The sequence below is a fragment of the Ceratotherium simum genome, chromosome X, assembly GCF_057802395.1.
Source record: "Ceratotherium simum simum isolate JZ-2026a chromosome X, ASM5780239v1, whole genome shotgun sequence".
NCBI lineage: Eukaryota > Metazoa > Chordata > Mammalia > Perissodactyla > Rhinocerotidae > Ceratotherium > Ceratotherium simum.
In genome coordinates this window covers 70,715,981-70,737,145 of record NC_141940.1, presented here as the reverse complement: position 1 = coordinate 70,737,145, position 21,165 = coordinate 70,715,981, and the positions used below count along the sequence as shown (strand labels likewise).

At 39.0% G+C, this 21,165-nt stretch overlaps 1 protein-coding gene and 1 long non-coding RNA gene across 25 annotated transcripts in view; one reads left to right on the top strand and one right to left on the bottom strand.

The window, feature by feature from the left end:
- LOC106803822 (uncharacterized) overlaps positions 1 to 11,337 on the bottom strand; it is a 69,468-nt gene extending 58,131 nt beyond the window's left edge. For 17 of the 24 annotated variants that reach the window (XR_015550422.1, XR_015550440.1, XR_015550443.1 and 14 more), the window contains exons 1-3: positions 11,166 to 11,337; positions 689 to 829; positions 80 to 501 (exon numbers count right to left, since the gene is read on the bottom strand). This is a non-coding gene — a long non-coding RNA (uncharacterized LOC106803822). The other 7 variants (XR_015550429.1, XR_015550442.1, XR_015550431.1 and 4 more) reach the window with 6 other exon arrangements.
- A 9,051-nt stretch (positions 11,338 to 20,388) lies between these two features.
- Positions 20,389 to 20,901, top strand: ZCCHC13 (zinc finger CCHC-type containing 13). The gene has a single exon (XM_004442195.3). The coding sequence runs from the start codon at positions 20,389 to 20,391 to the stop codon at positions 20,899 to 20,901; it is 513 nt and encodes a 170-aa protein (XP_004442252.1).
- The last annotated feature ends 264 nt before the right edge of the window (positions 20,902 to 21,165 follow it).

Genomic DNA, 21,165 nt, shown 5'->3' with positions numbered 1-21,165 from the left:
AAGCGGGAAAGTGCTGCATCACAACCATCTCTTCTCTACTACCAACTGGGGAACTCCACCCAAACCAGTGTCAACTTACCAAGGCTTCCCAGCTGCCTCAGAAGGACATCCATGGCAATAGTGATTCATTCTGGCTCGCTAGTGAACCCACCAGGCAGGAAGCCTCAACATAGGAGACAGGTAGTCTTAGTGTTGCTCTTGACCAATGACAAGGTTTCTGCCTGCCTAGGAATGTGCATTTTTAACAAGCATCCCAGGTGATTTTATGCTTAATAAAATTTTACACCATGGAAATTTCCTTCATCAGGGGAGCACAATCTCAGAGGCTATTATAAAAATCTTTTGGCATGGAATAAAAATATTTCTGTCTCACACGGCACCCTTGGGCTTAGATGGAATCTAGAGGAAGCACTGGTAGAAGACACAGTACTGGCTTGGATTCAAATCCATTTTCTACACCAACTAGCTATAATCTTGGGCAAGATATCCAATTCACCCCACCTGCAAAAATGGGAGAATGGGGAAAGGAGAGGTTAGGCTTGTTACTGTCTAGTGTCGTCTGAATATTTTAAGACCTGTTTTCATATAATGGGAAAACATCAAGTAATTGCCTAGTGCCTATTAAGACTACCTCCCCTGCTCCTTCCCACTAACTGGGCCAACCCCACCAAACCCACTGACCACTTACCAAAACTTCACAATGGTTTGATAACCATGTGCAGAATGCTGATTTGAGCCTCTTCCAATTCTCTAGTAGCCTCACTGGACCAGGCAGGGCTCAATATACCTCTTCACCACTGGCATGATTTCTGATTGTGTTTGGTGTCACCTGTAGGATAGAGAAAAGGAAGAAGAAACAAATTTAAGACAGAACAGTCGAGGTTTGAGATCTAGCTTTAATTTTAGTTTTACCACCTTAGTCAAGCCATCCAGCCCATACCATGGACCTCAGATTTCACTCTTGCTAAGCATTAGCATCACAATTATGTTCTTTATCTGGCAAAGGCTGTTGCAATGCCTTCGATTATTATTTAATAAGGATTCTTGCCTCCATTTTAAATGAGATAACTTGGGTACAGGCAAACCAAGTAACTATACCAAAATGTTAGAACTCCTATGTAAACTCTGATGCTGATCTTTCCAGCTGCCTGCAAGTCCTTCTCCTCTTTAGATCTCAATATCCTATCTTTGAATGGGGGTAAACTCCATCTCTTAGGGGTCCTTCTATGTCTGGCAGTTATGACCCTCTGTTCCGTACTCCTGACTAAAAGAGCCCCCTAAAAGTGAATGAAACCTCCATCTAGTCATCAGATGGCATCTGGTTCACACTGATGAGGAAAAGTAACAAAATCCTGGGCTCTGGACCAAGGTCTGTCATTTACAGTCTCAACTTCCACCAGGAATCACCTTACTCATATGTGAAAAGGAATTGAACATATCTGTTCATCAGCTGGCTGGGTTACCAAAAGGATCACAGGAGCTAGGTAGGCCCTTGGCTAGTCTCCTACCTCCAAGACTCAGCCACGAGGAGGAACGGGGCTCTGAGACCTGAGACCCACACAGGACAAGTCAAAGACCCCCAAGGTCCTTTCTTTTTAAGGAAGCATCGTATTGCCTCTAAGTTTCCCAATCCCTAGCTGCTTAGCATGAAAAGCAACTCAGAAATCTGGCAATTCAGCAATGGCCCAAAGCCCAGGCTATTAATTATTGTCATTAGATGCCAGCAACACCAGCTACTGTAACTAGGTTTCCTATTACTCACTGAGATGCAGGCAACCCTCAACCCTAGGAAGACCCAAGGAGCAGTTTCTCAGGGCTCATTTTTAACTGTTTCACTCATCACCAGCAAAAAAGTTTGTCTTATAATACACTGGTGATCATGAGACCCAAGCAGAAAGCTCTCCCACCATAGGCAGGGAATATGCGTGCTGCCAAGTGTGTGGGGTGGGGGGGAGCAGGAGCCTTGATGGATTTGAGCCATCTCTTTATTGGATAAAGTAAAGCAGCCATTACTAGAGCAAGATGTGCACATCTACAAGCAGCTGCTGCCACTAGCAATTATTTAGCCTAGAGGGACAAGGGTGGGAAAGGAATGTGTGCAGGGCCTAATTAGGAAATAAATGCTAAGTATAAACCCTGATATGTCAAATGTCTGCACTAAAGAGCCAAGAATAGAGTAGTTGGTAGTTAATGCCTTTCTCTGAAGATGGAGCTCTATTGCCACCACTCCCTTCTTCCACCCCACCCAGCTCTTTTCCAAACTAAACTGCTCCAGTTTCCAGCCCCCTCACCACCCAATTTATTCCACTTCTGTTCAGGTCAACAAATTTCAAAATGGAAATAGTTTCAATGTTTGCCTAACTTTGAAAGTCATAAATGCACACTGTGAAAAAAATTCCAGAAATACATTAAGGATAGAAAGTAAAAACCACAGAATCCCAGAGGAGAGGGTATGTTCTTCCAACTACTTCCATGTACATGTACAAACATGAATTTTTATTTTACAAAAATTGGATGAAACCATACTACTGCTCTGTAGCCTTTTTTTCAACTAATATACTGGGTACATCTTTCCAAGTCAAATATTCATCTATAAGACTTTTTATTTTAATGCCTATGTTGTACATGAATATAACAAAATTTATCCAAATTCCTATTTATGAATAGCTAAGTTTTTCCATTTTTTACTGCTATGCACATTTTGGTCCTTCCCAAGCCTAAATCTTTTAGAATATCCTTAAAATATTTATTTAGAATTTATTTAGATTAGTTAGAATTTATTTAGAATATTTGGGGGTATATCCCTAGATATGAAATTGCTGGGTCAAAGGACATGCAATATTTATTCTGCCAATATATACTGCCAGACTGCCCCTAAAAAGGATTGCATCAAAATTGGATATATCCCACTAACACTAGTATAACATTTTTTAATCTTTGCCTATGTGATAGGTGTTAAATGTAACAATGCATTTTTTATGAATACAAACATTCATTACTAAGAGAATTACAAAGATGAGTAATATACAGCCTCTGCCCTTGAGCTTAAATGAAGGGAGATATATACAAACAGGTAACATTTACCATTATCATATTCATGATAAAGATAAACAAGATTTCAGTTCGTGGTGCTTCCTAATTGACTCTGTGGCTAGTGCTAAAAGAAAAGATCCAAGAGGGCCGGCCCCGTGGCTTGGTGGTTAAGTGCGCGCGCTGCGATGCTGGTGGCCCGGGTTCGGATCCCGGGTGTGCATCGAGGCACCACTTCTCCGTTCATCCTGAGGCCGAGTCCCACATACAGCAACTAGAAGGATGTGCAGCTACGACGTACAACTACCCACTGGGGCTTTGGGGGGAAAAAATAAAATAAATAAAATCTTTAAAAAAAAAAAAAAAAAAAAAAAGAAAAGATCCAAGAGATTATTATTAGACAGTAGTCCAAATTAAAAATCCATTTGCTAAAATTCCAAGGACTTGTGCTAATGCTGAATATCACCTCAGTGGCATTTCAATGTGACTTTGTGTTTCTCCTTCAAGTCTTAAAGGAAAGAACCAAGTGGAAGCCACTCAGAAAACCATCTGCACCCCAAGCCAGTGAAGTGAATGAAGTGTAGGACAGTATATTATTGGAAGGATTCACTGACACTGGACTTGGACTTCCTTCTTTCCTTCTACTATTTACTACGGTGAGCTACAGACATTTTCTCTCAGAAACAAAATGGCTTCTCTCCCTGGGACTCTCATTCCCAGGCAGATCTGCTTATACATAGTTAGGCTGCAGTGGCAACCATGCCAACTTGGAAAATACAGATAAGAATCAAAAGAAACTATCTTTCAGCACCATGATGGGTCAGATACAGATGAGATCAAAATGAATGACAATACAAATATTTTAAAAACCTATCCAACAAAGATGGATGAATATGCAATAAAGCAAATATAGCAAAATGTTCATTGTACCATCTAGGTGGTGGGTATATGGGTTTTCACTGCACAATTCTTTCAACTTTTCTGTATGCATGTTTGAAAATTTTCATAATAAAATGCTAGGGAAAATCCAGAAAGCAGCTTGAAAAATAACATTGTAAGGCCTTTCCCTCCATTCTACTCCTAGAATGAGAATATCCAATATTCTCTCCATTTTGTTTCTTCAGATCTAGCTTTCTTGCATCGGACTTGGAGCTCTCCAACTTTTTAATGAAGTGAAATGAATCACAATATACTCACAGGCAGGTTACCAAGATAATGTGGTACATCAGGGAGGGTAGGGGGAAGACCCTAAACTCTTGCAAGTCCAGGATTGCTACCTGTAAAAGTCTGAATAAGTGACAATTTCAGAAACCCCATTTCTTCTAAACATTTGCCTCCGTCTACCTTTCTGCCTTATCTCACATTAATTCCTTATTTTCCATACTCTCACTGCAAAGAGCTGTGTAGGAAAGAGGGAGGCAAGGGATAAGGCACCAAGGCATGATATGTCCACATGCTTCAAGATAGGATATAACAAAAGGAATTTCTAGAGTTGAAGCTTGAAACTTGATATTGAAGGACACAGTATAACTGACTGACTGCAAGACCCTGGGGAAGACCTTATAATCCATCTCCTAGTTTGAAGTGTGTCTTAGCGGGCCCATCAGTAAAATAGGAAAAAGACTTGTCATAAGCAATAATGAACGAGGTAAATAAATGAGTTTCTGAGATGCTAAAAGTATCTCTGGCAAGTGGAGAGGGGAACAAAACCATCACTGTTGAGTGATGATCCAAGACAGGGTAGGCAATCTTCTTCTGTAAAGGGCCAGGCTTTGTGGGCCACCACGTCTCTGATGTAGCTACTCAACTCTGCCATTGCAAAGAGGCCACAGACAAACCATCAACAAATGAGCATGGCTGTGTTCCAACAGAACTTTATTTGCAAAACCAGGAGGTCCATGGGCTGTATTTGCACATCCCTGATCTAGAATGTGAACCCTACCTAGGAATACCATTTGGAGGATGACCTGAGGAGGAATGAAAAGGGGATGAGTCTACATACAGGAACCATTTAGCAAACAGTGGGCAGTGAGGATGAGGCTCCTGATCTGGCAGCTATCACCCAGGTCCCACCAAGGAAGAGACTGTCAGCAGTAGCAACAGTAGCAACATCTGTAAACACCAAGGACTGAAATCCAAACACAAAAATAGCATTATCTCAGGAGAAACTCTTGAGAAGATATATATAAAACTAGAAAGAAATACCAAATTTCTGACCACATGCATTTTGAAGAAATAGTTGACAGTCCAGAGCCTGTGAAGATCACGTTAGCAGGCACACAATAAATGTTTGTTGATGAGTCATTCATTTATTCATCCAATAAACATTTACTGAGGCCTACTAATATGCCAGGCTGGGCTCTGGAGATGAAGACACTGTCCCTGCCCTCAAGGAGCTCACAGTCTAACTGATAACATAGGAGACAGGCATATACACAGACAATTACAATACAACCTGATAAGTGCTGTAACACTTATCAGGTTGTATTATAATGGCCGATGTAAAATTTCTTTCCAGGGGGTGCTGCTCCAGGCTGCTGCTGGCTGTAACATCAAGCTCTCTTGGAGGAACAAACTGGAGAAATCAAAGGTTAAATACTTTTAGGCTATTTCAAATATCTAGGCTCTCCCTAACTCCTGATCATAGATGGCTTGGGGAACTAGACATTGGTATGATGTAAAATGGGACTCTCACGCTTAAGATAAGCACAGACCTCCAGTAAAGGACCATCTCAACCACCTTCTCTACAATACAAGCTTTGTTGTTGTTTCACTTTGTTTTGCTTATTATGCATCGGTCAACTTCCCCACGACACACATAAGCCTGGTTTAACATCTGCAACTAACTAGCAAAATACTGAAAAATGGGAGCTTACAGCTAACTGGATTAACCCAGTGTTACTGGATAGCAAAAAGCAGTAACAGCTCACTTGCTGCCTCTAAATCCAATAATCTCTACCCTTCACTGAAAAAATTAAAATTAGAATGTTATTAAATATAAAAGAGATAGTATATAGCTCATAGGTGGAAATAATAACTTAGAAAGGTTTACTTAATAAATACAATTAAACGGATTCTCTGAATCACAAATAACCAGACCCAGTTTCAGGAAACCAGAATAAGACACCCCATCCTCCACAAGACTTTTAAGAATATCTAATACACATCACCTATACATTATAAATAAGAAAAATGAAACAGAGAGGCTAGCACACTCTTCCTACCACTTTTCAAATTTCAGTGAGTGAAACAGAGAGGCTAGCACACTCTTCCTACCCCCTTTTCAAAATTCAGTGAGTGATACAGTAAGAGATTCCCTGAGAGATTATTAATGTTAACTAGTCATTTGGTTTAAGTGATTTATACAAAGATAGGACGAAATTTTTCTGTCCCATACCATTCTTGGTAAGGCCTAGGTTTTTGGGTTTTTTTATTTTTATTTTTTTGGCTGAGGAATATTTGCCCTGATCTAACATCTGTTGCCAATCTTCCTCTTTTTTGCTGAGGAAGATTCACCCTGAGCTAACATCCGTTTCCAGTCTTCCTCTATTTTGTATGTGAGCAGCTGTCACAGCATGGCCACTGAGACGAGTGGTATAGGTCCACGCCCGGGAACCAAACCCGCGTGGCCAAAGTGGAGCACACTGAACTTGAACTACTAGGTCACTGGAACTGGCCCAGGCCTAGGTTTTTAATGGCTCTTTTGTCCCTGCACTAGCAAGTTGAACTGATGACATCAATAAACTGTTGCCATTTATACTGAGATCCCTGTCTTGGGACCCACAGTCTCTGAGGCCATTATTTTATATGTTTAACATACGTTTTTCTCCCTAAAGTCATTTCATTGCTCTTACCTAGACTGTTCCATTCTGCCAATTGTCAGCCCACACTCACAATGCCTTCTCAGGTATTGCAGTTTGTTCCTATTAGCATTTTACATCACCAAAGAGCTTAGTGTTGTTATCTATAAATGTGGACATTACACTGTGTCCATATCCTCCCCCAGATCACTCATATTCAAAATGAGATCAGTCCCTGAATGGATGAGGGAGAGGGGACTACTGTTTTGTGTCTTGTCAAGGTTGGTTTCTTATTAGGGACAAAATGTTGCCATGTCTTCTCCCCATACCCATAGCAAGGGAGCACCACTGCTGTGCAGCACTCAAGAGTGCAGAAATAGAAGTATAATGATGTACACCTGAAATTTTTACAATGTTGTAAACCAATGTTACTGCAATAAACAAAAAAATTAAAAAAAAAGGCTATCTATTTAAAGGACAGACAAATGTTATCTCAAAATGGCTACCAAGAATCATGTATTCCACACAGCAGATGTCTTTGGAATCATGAACATTTCTTCAGACTCAATGGCAACAAATATACACCAGGAGTGTATGTGCAGTAAATGATATTTGTCATTTGCCACAAATAACAAGGGGTAATAGATCCCTAGAGCACAAAATACAGAGCTCTTAGAAACAGATAACATTTGGACTCAAATTGAATAGGTCACAAAAGGAAATAAAAGCTAACAATTAACATCTGAGAGTTCAGCGTCACTAATAATCAGAGAAATGTCTCAAAAAAACAAAGATACCGTTCTTTTACATATAAGGTTAGGAAAAAAAAAATTAACTACCTAAATGACTGGGTACAAAAACTGACAATTTGGGGGGATGCTATTATGGCAAGTCTTTATAATGTTCAAACTTTTTGATGAATAATTCCAATTCTGGAACTCTATTCTATAAAGAAATAACTCAAAATAGACAATCAATAAAACTAAATGAAAAGACATTCATTACAGAATTTAAAATTATGAAAAATTTTAAATACTTCCATAAAATACTTTCCACAACAAAATATCACGAAATCATTAAATGACAATTATAAAGAATGTTTAACATGGAAAAAAATGCATGTTATAATGTTAAACACAAAACACAATATAAAATAGTACAAATATATATGATCAACTCTACAAAAATACAGAGAGAATGAAAAGAAGTGACACATTTATTAACACTGGTTATCTCTGGGTGGTGAAACGATGGATCTTTTTTCCCCCATACTTGATGGTTTTCCTCAGACAAAGCAACAATGAATATTTACCAAATTTCTAGATTGAGGGAACTATTCAAACTGAAACAATGGAAGAAAAATCACAAAACAGAAGACAGATTTGACCACGATTTCAAATCTCTAATTAACCAAAAATTTAAAAACAAAAATTAAAAGGCAAACAATAACTTGGAGTATATATTTATAACAATACAGAAATCTGAGTAATAGCCTTTATTTACAGAACACATTCAAATAGATAATAATAAACATTAAACTAAAACTCCAACAGATATGTCAGTATAAGACATGAACTAACATCACATGAAAGAAAATATAACTGTTAAGAAACATATGGAAAAAAGAATCCAAACCAATAACCAAAGAAATGCAAAATTAAAATAATACTATTTTTTATCCACAAAATAATTTTTTTAAATAAACACTACTCAATGTTTGTGTGAGTAAAAATTGGTACAACCTTTTTGGGAAGAAATTTGGCAATACACATTGAGTGTTAAAAAATGTTCATACCCTTTGACGTAGTAATTCCATTTCAACGAATTACCAAATAATAAACCTAACCAAATAATAAAAGAAATCCATGTATTTTCAGTCTTTTATTATAAGAAAAAAAAGCAATAACCTTTCCTTTACTATTGGACATTTGTATTATTAACACACCAAAATATTAACAATGGGTAAGAAAAAAATCTCTACTGTAGCAAATGACCGGTTGTCTGAAAGCGTTACACCAGATCTCAAATCAGGCAAAACAAGAAGGGTGTGTCCAGCGTGCTGCAGTCGGCCATTTTAAACCCTCTGCAGAACAAAAAGCACAGAAGACAAGAGTAACAGCAGATAAGGATGGCCACCCTACTAGGCTCCAAATCAACAATTCTTTACTTTTTGTCTTCCACATATGTAACCCTGTACAATGCACTGAGTAAAAAACAGCAAACAGATCTCCTTTCCTAAACAGCATAGGTAAGTTACAAACAAAATTTGAAATCATAAAAGAAGGGTCCTTTAAATTTGCCCCCTCATTTTAGGGGATAAAGCCTAATACTTAAAAGCAGAGGATTCTGGAGCCATACTACCTGGATAAAAATCCAGTTTCAGCCATTCGACTGGATGTAAAGCCTTGGACAAATTATTTAATCTGTGTCCCTCAAATTTCTCTTTGTAAAAGATGAATAATGGTACTGCTATTTCATAAGACTGTCGAGAGTACTAAATGAGTTAAGGCATGTGTAAAAGCACATAGACCTGGCACACAGTTTAAGTGCTATAGACCGTTTAAGTATAATTACTATTATAGATAGGGAAATAGGCCCAGAGAAGGAAAAGGACTAGCATGAGATCACAGCTAGGATTACTGGAAAACACCTGTCTCCTCAATTTTGAATCCTGTGCCCTTTCTACATATCTAAGTGCTAAATTATTAGTTTCAGCGATTAACAATAGATCTTCACTGACAGCCATGACAGTACGGCTGCCTAAAAAAAAAAAAAAATCTTCCCCCTAGACGAAACCGTGCTCAGAGTTCTACAGAAAAAAATAATTTAGAGGAACGGGTGTGGGCTCAGGTCACCTTCATACCACCATTACCATTTGTCCAAATCCTAGATTTAAAGCAAAGTGTAACAAGCATGTGGAAACAGCCAAATCCTCACCCCTGTATTCTCAAGGGGAGAAAATCAAGGGCTTCTGACCAATATAACAGTAGATTCTCACAATATTGCAAACACTGTGTTCTGCTGCTCTGATGGGATGAGACAACGTGTCCAGAGCCAAGTACAGCGGCCGAAGATCTGCAAGTCCAACAGAGAGCCCTCCAAATGTGTACTGCCCGAATGCGGCCTGTCTCCAAGCGCTCTCGTTTGACGAATTTCCTACACACAGCCAGATGCCGCAACCTTTTATAGAGTCATCATCGCCTCTGCATTTTTAAACCCACATTATCAATAGGCTAGTAAGATTCTGGGTTAATTTCTGGTGGATTTGGCCACAGCCTAGGACAACTCCAACTCAGGCTGATTCCTTCACCCAGCTAGAAAGGTAGATCTGCTTCTCTGCAGGCCCTCCTAGCCCAAGACGCCCAAGCAAACACAACTTACCTCCCCCCTCGCCATTTTGCAATCTTAATTACACGTACACTGCACGCCTCCCCTCTCCGACATTCCGTCTGCAATACGCATGCGCGCCTCTCCCCCTCCTACCGTTAAAGCCAACCGTCACAATGTTGTCTCCAATACGCATGCGCACCTTCACTCTCTCTCCCAACCGCTGACGCCAACTACTTACTAGCAACTTTGCCTTCTTAAGTACTCTTTAGATCCCCTCTCTGCCCCAGGCCTTGCGCGTGCATACCTCCCCCTCACGTCAGGCCTTCTCAAATATACCTGCGCTCTGCCGCGCCGCGCCGCCCCAGCCACTCAAACGCACATGCGCACTGCGCCTGTCCTCCCCTAGTCTCTGCCCTCCCACCTCCGTTTTGTATGTATACATGCCTGATGACATCTGGACGTATTTCTCGCCACCGTTGTGCCCCAGTGCTCAAGGAGAGCCAGGCTTCCCTAATGGGGGTAGGTGTGATAATCTAGGGAAGTGGAGTACGAGAAAGACGGCATTGCAGGTGATCGGAGCCGATGCCAAATCTAGATGGAATCCGCCCCGACCCCCAGGGAGGGGCTAGAGTACCCTCGGACTCCGTAATAAGACCCTCCACCCTAAACAAAGGCAAAGAAAGCTCTCATAATCGGATGAGCCTGGTCCTATGGCCCTGCCCTTTAAATACACCTTCTGCTACATATGAAGAACTCCAAAATTGTTAAACAGGGAACGTTTGGGGAAAGACCGACGCTCAGGTGCCTCAACCTTGGTTAGAGGAAAGGAGTCGGTATTCCTTTCACAATGAGAAGTAAATGCTCAACATCCTTTTGAAGGTCTGAGGCCCATACTGTCCCCCATTTTTTCCTCTCGTGAACCGGGAAAACACACAAATTAAGGATCTCCCTGGCCCGAGTTCCCTCCGCCGCCCTCCATGTTCTTCCCCTACGTCGTTCCTTTACCTTCTGGCTAAATCAACTGTCGTAGCATGAATTCTTAGCGCCGGCCGTCCCAAGACAAGGTGGAGGCACAGAGTTCGCGGCGCCAGGGTGGCAGCAGCAGGCTAAGGTGGCAACGGACAGAGGATCAGCCGTGCCTGCACTTGCAGCGCTAACGCCAGTCAAGGACTGCCTCTCCGGGATCTCTGCAGTATGCTTCCGGCGCATGCGCTAAGCACGCCCTCTTCTCTCCGCCAGCACCCACCCCCGCCTTTCTAAAGCTAACTCTCCGGCGTTCTTCACCTATTCCCCAGTGACCAGGTCCCTAACCCATCCTGCTTCTTCCTCCTTTCCTCCCCTTGGTCACACCGACCTCCACCACCACCCCTCCCTCAGCCCATCCTTCCTTCGTCAGTCCCTCTCCCATTCATCTTAGTCCACCATTTCGTTGCCAAGTCTCCCTGTTGACTGCCTTTATTCGCTCTCTTATCCTAGTGGCCTACCCTTCCATTCTTGTCCTTCCCTGCCGGTCTGCAGCCCTACTGGGTTCCTACTCCTCTCCTTGTGTGCCTGATGTTGCCAATTGTAAAAAAAAAAAAAAAAAAAAAAAAACTGCAAAAAATGTTGTAAAAAAGGTGTTCTATCCACATAATGTTCTCCAAAGCAGTTCTCAAGCTGGGCCCAACCAGCTAGTGCCGGGCAAACAAAACGGTTGACTGATGAACCCACTGAGAAGACCCAGAGATGGAGCCAAAAGACCCCTTGCACAGAGCAAAAAGGGCAAGAGTGTTCAGTCAGTTTGGGGGCAAGAAGCAGTATGCAATACCTTTTTCTTTCTCTTCACAATCCTGGTATTGTCCAGACGTTAAAAATATTCTTCAGTGTCCTTTACTGCTAAATACAAGGCTTGTTCCTGTCTTCTGTGAGAAATTCACATATTAATTTTAAGAGAGTAGCGTCATTTATTCAACAGGCTCTGAAATAGTTTCCTCTTCAGATGTGAGGAGAGAATACAAAATAATATTTTGTTTCTCTTTATGATGTTTTACTTTGGTGGCTGGTTCTTCTTGCTTTCTAAGAAAGCCAGTTTGGAAATATCAAAAACCAAGACCCACAAATCCATAAATCCTGAGACCCATAAAATGTGTACATCATCATCTTCTCTAATTAACTTGTTAAGAATGTCATATTAACAGTATTGAGAGAAATAATGGAAGTTTGTGTTTTTTACATAATATGCACAACAATATGCAAAATGCAGAATGAAAAAAAGAGGTAACTAGAAATGACTAAAGTTATAGTAGTACAAAGACCCTCCTTCCTAAATTAAAAGAATCATTTATTATTGTACAAAAGTTAAAATAAAAGAAAATTTTCCCAGAATTCTACAACACTACTATAACAAATGTTTTCATTTCTTTGTGTTCTCTTTTTTGTTATAAGAGTTTTATTGAGATATAATTCACATGTCATACAATTACTAACTTAAAATGTACAATGCAATGGATTTTAGTATATTCAGAGTTGTACAGCCATCACCACAATTTTAGAATTTTTCATCACCCCAAAAAGAAACTTGCTCATTAGTATATCTTTGTGTTCTTTCAATTTTTGTTTAAATATGTAATGTTTTAACATCAACATTTTTATAGATGTAATAATGTGTTGTTTTAACTATTTTTCCAGATTCCCAATTATCATCTTTATCATTTTTAATAAATAGACAGTGTTCCATTTTTTTTAAGTATTGTAAAATTGAAGTTGGCACATCGTGATTCTCACAGATGGAGTTACTTGCTCTTTCCACTTCTCTTCCTTTTGACAAAACTTACCTAATCTACTATGGTCCCATCTGAAGAGAAATTCAAGAAAGAGGCACAGCTTGTAAATCTTGAACCCTATAAAATACTTAGGGTCCTGCACCTACCTATTTGTCTGAACTTCCCTGTTCATAAGCAGTTCCTCAGGAAGGGTAAAAGAGAAATTCGGGGACCTCTACTGTATCTACCCATCTTAAGCTAACATTCCGAGGCTCTATTTCTGTTTTCCCCACCCTATACATTTTTTAGGAGAATGACACTCTTTTAGAGGATGTGATGGTTAATTTTATATGCCAACTTGGCTAGGCCATGGTTCCCAGATATATGGTCAAATATTATTCTGGATGTTTCTGTGAGGGTGTTTTTGCATGAGATTAACATTTAAATTGTTGGACTTTCAGTAAAGCAGATTGCCCTCCATAGTGTGGGTGGGCTTCATCCATCGGTTGAAGGCCTGAATAGGGCAAAAGGCTAACCTCCCCCGAGCAAGAGAGAATTCTGCCAGCAGTCAGCCTTTGGACTTGAACTGCAACATCTGCTTTTCCCTGGGTCCTTAGCCTGACAGCCTTTGGACTTGATCTATAGCACTGGCTCTTCCTTGGGTCTCCAGCCCGCTAGCCTACTCTGCAGATTTTCGACTTCCCAGCCTCCATAATCATGTGAACTAATTCCTTAAAATAAATCCATAAATCCATATAGATATCTCATGCTGGTTCTGTTTCTCTGAAGAACCCTAACACAGAGGATTTCCTGAAACCTGTGAATACCCTGAATTGAGGTTGGGGTGCAGGAAGGAGAAGTAATCAAGAAAACTCTATCAGTCCCTTGCATACAGCTTTGCCTTGCCAAATTGTACACTGACTAAATCTGACATGAGATTGGCCTTAACTCTGCAAAACTACCATTATAAGGATGTAAAAATAACTGAGGAAGTAAGAAGTACCTTTGTCTTCTTAGAGTCCAATAATTTTTCCATGATAGTACCAGTCTACTTTGGCACAAGGAGAAATGGTCTGTTCTTTGTGACTTTGGGGAATGAGGCAATGGGAAAAGCAGAGACTGGCAAGATGCTACAGTAACAAACTCATGTTAATCAAGGCCTTGATTTCATTGCTAAAGCTTAGTTTGAATATGTGAACAAGATGACTAAGAGACCAAGAAACCGGATTGATCTGATTATTGACTCCCGGATAAATTATGCAGAGAAAGACCTCTTGCAACAAAATCCAGACTGGAGGAAAAAAAATGAGATACACTAGGGCCTAGAATTGATCCACTTTTGTATATGGGCAATAAAGATATGTGGTTATAAAGCAAACAAGTGTCATTTAAGATGACGTGTGTTTTTAACGGGGTCATAATTATAATTTGGGGGATGTTTGTATCAATCAGGGCTCATTGTAAGGAGCAGGAAACCCATTTGGATTTTAGATGTAGGAAGAAATTTAATACAGAAAATTGGATGCTTACAAACTACTTGAAAGGAAAAGAGGAACAGGTTCTAGGCTGAGTCTCAGGGAATAACTCCCAGAAGAATATAGAACTGACAAACCAGAGTTGCTAGTAACTATGTGGCTGCAACTGGATCCATGAATTCAAGAACACACCTCAAGAGCTGTGATCCAGGAAACTGAAAGCCAAAATGAAAAACCACTGCTGCTGCTATCACCACCATAGCTGATTATTGGCATACAAAGCTGGTGAATGAACACCAAAATGTTATTTTATTTATGTGGCAAGTCTGCACAACTCACTTGCCAACAAGAACAGACAAAATGTGGCTGAAAGATGTCACATTTGCCTTCCAAATCTTGAGGAAGTGATTCTAATTGATGGACCCTATTTTGCCTCCAGAACTATGGCTGCAAGGGAGTATAGAAAGTGGACTTATTGACTTTCCAACTTCTCAAACAAGAAAGAGACTTAAATGAAGATTGAATGGGCCAATCCACTGATCTTGGGAAGATTACCTCCTCTCTTGGGCCTAACAGCGTCTATCTAGTAATTATTGGAGAGAAAGATTTTAAGCAAGGGAGTGATGTGATAGACTGCATTTTAGAAAAATCACTTAGTCAAGAGTTGATGTATGGCTGCTTTAGAGTATTAGTGGGATGGAAAGAAATATAACACTTCTGAGAAATATTTAAAGGGTTAAAGCATTTTATAATGATAAAAGGTTTGATTCATCAAGAAACCATAACAGTTTTATAACTGTTAATATATATATAACATATATGCACCTAAAAAAAGAGCCCCAAAATACATGGGAAAAACTGACAAAATTGAATAGATAAATGGATAATCCAACAATAATAGTTGGAGACTTGTATGTTCCACTCTCAATAATGGATGCTACAAGTAAACAGAAAATCAGCAATGATATAGAAAACTAGAACAACAGTATCAACCAATTGATCTAATTGATATCTATAGAATACTCTAACCAATAGCAGCAGAATAAACGTTCTTCTCAAGCACTCATGGAACATTTTCCAAGATAGACCATATACTAGGCCATAAAATAAGTCTCAATAAATGTAAAATGATTAAAATTATATAAAATATGTCCTCTGATCACAATAGAATGAAATTACAAATTAATAACAGAAGGAAATTTGGGAAATTCACACATACGTGGAAATTGAACATTACACTCCTGAATAACCAGTGAGTCAAAGAAGTAATCACAAGGAAAATTAGGAAATACTTTGAGATAAATGAAAATAAAACACAACATACCAAAATTTATAGGATGCAGCCTAAGGTGGTGCTCAGAGGTAAATTTATAGCTGTAAACACTTATATTATAAAAGAAAAAAGATCTCAAATCAATAACCAAATCCTCCACCTTAAGAAACCGAAAAGAGAAGAGCAAGCTAAGCTTAAAGCAAGCAGAAGGAAGGAAATAGTAAAGATTAGCATGAAAATAAAGGAAATAGAGGATAGAAAAACAATATAGAAAATCAACAAAACCAAAAGTTGGTTCTTTGAAAAGATCAGCAAAATTTTAAAAACCTGTAGCTGGACTGACCAAGAAAAAGAGAGAAAAGACTCAAATTTCTAAAATCAGGAATGAAGGAGAGTACATCACTACTGACTTTACAGAAATAAAAGGAATATAGGGAATACTATGAATAACTATATGTCAATAAACTAAATAACCTAGATGAAATAGGCAAATTCCTAGAAAGACACAAACTACCAAAACTGCCTCAAGAAGAAACAGAAAATCTGAATAGACCTATAAGAAGAAACTAAATTAGTAATTTAAAAACTTCCCACAAGAAAAGCCCAGGCTGAGATGGCTTCACTAGTGAAATCTTCCAAACATTTAAAGGAGAAATAGTATCAATTCTTAACAAACTATTCCAAAAAATAGAAGAGGTGGGAAGACCTCCAAAATCATTCTTTGAGGTCAGTATTACCTTGAAATGACAACCAAACAGAGATATGACAAGAATAAAAAAAAAACACAGATCAATATTTCTTATCAATACGGATGCAAAAATCCTCACCAAAATACTAACAAACCAAATCCAGCCGCATATAAAAAGGATTATACACCTTGATCACATGGTTAGATGAACATATAAAAATCAGTGTTATATACCATATTAATAGAATAATGACAAAACCACATGACCATCTCAATAGCCACAGAAGAATTTGACAAAATCCAATGCACTTTCATGATTAAAAAAAATGCTTATTAAACTGGGACTAGGAGGGAACTTCCTCAACCTGATCAAGCACATCTACCAAAAGCCCATAGCTAACACCATAGTTAATAGTGAGACTGCAAGCTTTCCCCTTAAGATCAGGAACAAAACAAGGATGTCCACTCTCACAATCTGTGTTCAATGATGTATTGGTAGTTCTAGCAAATGCAAAAATTCAAGGCAAACTCAAGAGATGAAGAAAAAGCATTTGACAAAATCCAACAACCCTTCATGATAAGAACATTCAACAAACTAGGAATAGAAAAGAACTTCCTCATCTGATAAAGAATATGTATAAAAAACTCGTAGCTAACACCATAATTCAGTCTTAAAGACTGAAAGCTTTCCCCCTAAGATCAGGAACAAGAGAAGGATGTCTGCTCTCACCACTTCTATTCAACATTGTACTGGAAGTTCTAGCCAGGGTAATTAAGCAAGAAAATGATATAAAAGGCGCCCAGATTGAAAAGGAAGAATTCAAACTGTCTCTACTTGCTGATGACATAATCTTCATAATCTTATCTATAGAAAGTCCTAAGGAATCTACTAAAAACTATTGGGACTATGAAATCAGTTCAGTTCCGTAAGGTTGCAGAATCAAAGATCAATATACAAAAATCATTGTATTTCTATATATTAGCAATGAACAACTCAAAAATGAAATTAGGAAAATAATTCCATTTACAATAGCGTCAAAAGGAATGAAATACTTAGGAAAAAAATTAACAAAAGATGTGTGAGACTTATACACTGAAAACTACAAAACATTTTTGAATGAAAACAAAAACCTAAATAAATGGGAAAACATTAGGTGCTCATGTATTGGATGATTTAATATTGTTAAGATAATACTTCCCAAATTGATCTACAGATTCCACAATATATATCAAAATCCCAGTTGCCTTTTTTGCAGAAATTAACAAGCTGACACTAAAATTCATATGGAAATGCAAGGGACTCAGAGTAGTCACAACAACCTTGGAAAAGAAGAGCAAAGTTGGAGGCCTCACTCTTCCCAATTTCAAGACAAAATACAAAGCTACAGTAATGAAGACTGTATGGTACTGGTATAAAGATAGCCATATAGATCTATGAAGTAGAATTGAGATAAGTATATGAGAAACTAAGGAAATGAAGAATGACAGTAATTAACTCCAGGAGTCAAAAAGCTGTGCAGGTAATGAAAAGTTATCAGAGTATTTATGGCTCACCCACGAGTAGCATTTACATAGTTATAATTATGTAAACATTGGATATTGATCCAACCAGTATTATAGAAAGGTGAAGGAGTGGGTGGGCGGAGTGAAGAATTTCAAGTGTGCAAGTGCATGAGGTGGACCAAAAGATGGTGTAGGTAAAAGAGGGCTAAATCTTCATTCTCTAGAATGAAAAATCACAGATAATGTCTAAAATTGAAACATCAAGTCATAATATAAGCAGTATTTATAGTTATGACTCTTTAAATCAGTGTGTTTCAAACTGTGAATTATATTCATTTAGTGAATTGAGAGCTCAGTTTAATGGGTCGCCACCAGCATTTTTTTACAACATGAATAGAAAACATCAAAAGTGCATTGCACATGGGCCGGCCCCATGGCTTAGTGGTTAAGTGCAAGTGCTCCGCTACTGGCGCCTGGGTTCGGATCCCAGTGCGCACCGACACACTGCTTCTCAGGCCATGCTGAGGCCGTGTCCCACATACAGCAACTAGAAGGATGTGCAACTATGACATACAACTATCTACTGGGGCTTTGGGGAAAAAAAAGGAGGAGGATTGGCAATAGATGTTAGCTCAGAGCCGGTCTTCCTCAGCAAAAGAGGAGGATTAGCGTGGATGTTAGCTCGGGGCTGATCTTCCTCACACACACACAAAAAAAAGTGCATTGCACACATTAAGGGTAAATTTTTCATCTTAAGCTTATTTGAGTTATAACACACACACATATGCATATATATATATCCTCTATTGTGATGTAAAATGCATTTCTTACTTCATGTCTCAAAGTTGTTTGAAAATCAATGCTTTAAACTATGGGCATGTATTACTTTAATAAAAATATAAACCTAAAGAGAGATTTAAACATAATTAATAAGATTTATAAATGTATATCAAATTTTGAACCACAGAGGGAATTTTTGCCTTTTGAAACCATTTATGCAGCACCATTTGATTTTTTAGGAATAAAACTCATTTCATTACTCTGTATGTGGCAACTGCTCATGCTCTTTGGCTCTAAACTTTTATTAATTTTTGAAAACACTTTTCTTTGTGGTTGCATTTATGGAACCAGTTACACATTCCAATCAAGTTGTATTGAAAATAAAGACTAACTGCTACATTCACTATTCGTAAGTCTGTGTTTTACCAAATACATTTGTACTGGCTGCCTGAAAAAAATTCACACGCAAAACATATAGCTAACTAGTAACTTAAAGAAAAATACTTATTATAGATTTTTAAAATTACATATCCTAAACTCACTTCAAAAATTGTAGGGGCCGGCCCCATGGCTTAGCGGTTAAGTGCGCGCACTCCGCTGCCGGCGGCCCGGTTCAGATCCCGGGCGCACACTGACAGACTGCTTCTCCGCCCATGCTGAGGCTGCGTCCCACATACAGCAACTAGAGGAACGTGCAGTTATGACATACGGCTATCTACTGGGGCTTTGGGGGAAAAAAATAAATAAATAAAATTAAAAAAAAATTGTAAAGTACAGAGAAGGAAAATAAGGAGAAAAAAAAGTCGTATTCAATCATATAACCCCCAAAAGGCTACTGTTGATATTTCAGTATCTAGTTTTCCATATTTATTTCTATATCTATATAAATGAGCATGTCCATAAATCCTTATGAGGTTTATATAAGATATAAACAATCTGAAAAACAACAGAGAGGAAATCTGTCCAATATTTAAATTATGATTTTGTAATTTATTTTCCAAGTAATATCACTTTCTTCATACTGAATCCTTCAATCGTGTTATGTTTTACAACTTAAATGGCAGTGATTATGTTGAAAACTAAGATTCCTGCAATAAAACAGGCTAAATTGTGAGTAAATCTTCTGACTGTGGCATTTTACAGATTTTTTTCTGCCTTATGTATCTCATATCTTTACAGACTTTTATGTTTTATTTTATTTATTTATTTATTTTAATGGTTGAGTATTTACCTTTATTTTTTTATTTTTTTTTAAATTTTTTGTTTATTGCTGTAACATTGGTTTATGACTATATTTTATTTTTTAAAACAAAAATAATGAGTTATTCTAATTTGTTGTACTTTGTTTCTTTCGTTTACTGGATTAGATACATCTCACACATACTTTTCCTACGTCCACAGCAGATATGCACAAACTGGTCATCTACTAGACTGCAATGAAGGCCTAAGTCTTAATTATAAGAAATCCTACAGGGCACATTCAGGGAGGGATTCGAACTCAAACTCAACGACCCAAGTGTTTATTTTTTAACAAAAGGAAAACACCACCACTCAGCTATGCTTTTGGCTTCAAGGATAGGAGGAAAATCAGGCGAGAAAGGCAGCTGGAATGCCTGTGACACATGAATGAGGCCGTGCGCAAACCTTGTGTGACGTCGCTGAGGCCCCTAGAGAAAAACGGCCACTTCTTTCTAAGCCACCCTAAGGGAGTTGCGCCGGGGCCTCCGGGCAGCAGTGAGCCTGCTCACCTGAAGATCTCACCGCAGCCATGAGCAGTAAGGAATTCTTCAAGTGTGGACGCTCTGGCCACTGGGCGCGGGGATGCCCTAGAGGAAGAGCTCGAGGGTGCGGAGCTAGAGGCCGTGGCAGAGGTTCTCAGTGCAGTTCCACCACCCTACCTGACATCTGTTACCGCTGCGGTGAGTCTGGTCATCATGCTAAGAACTGTGACCATCTCGAGGACGTCTGCTACAACTGTGAGAGAAGTGGCCACATTGCTAAAGACTGTATGGAGCCTAAGCGAGTGAGAGAGCAGTGCTGTTACACTTGTGGCAGGCGAGGCCATCTGGCTCGTGATTGTGACCGTCAGGAAGAGCGGAAGTGCTACTGTTGCGGCGAATATGGCCACTTTCAGAAAGACTGCACCCAAGTCAAGTGCTACCGGTGTGGCAAGAACGGCCACGTGGCCATCAACTGCAGCAAGACGAGTGAGGTCAATTGCTACCGATGTGGCGAGTCCGGACATCTAGCCCGGGAATGCTCCACTGAGGCTACCACTTAATTTTTTCCTTTGTCCCCCCTCCTTTTAATGATTGATAATTATATTATTTTCTCTGAAACTTCTTCACTGACCAAAGGTTGATAGATAGAGGCTACTCCCAGGCCAGTGAGCATTAATTACCATGTTAAAGGAGGAAATGGCTGGGGAAAAAACTCTAAAAAAGTTATTCACTTTTAGATGTCTTCTAATTAATGTGTTTCTGCTCCACTGGAGAATCTGGTATTGAACAGTCATTCTGAGCATTAGGCAGCTTCTAGATCATTG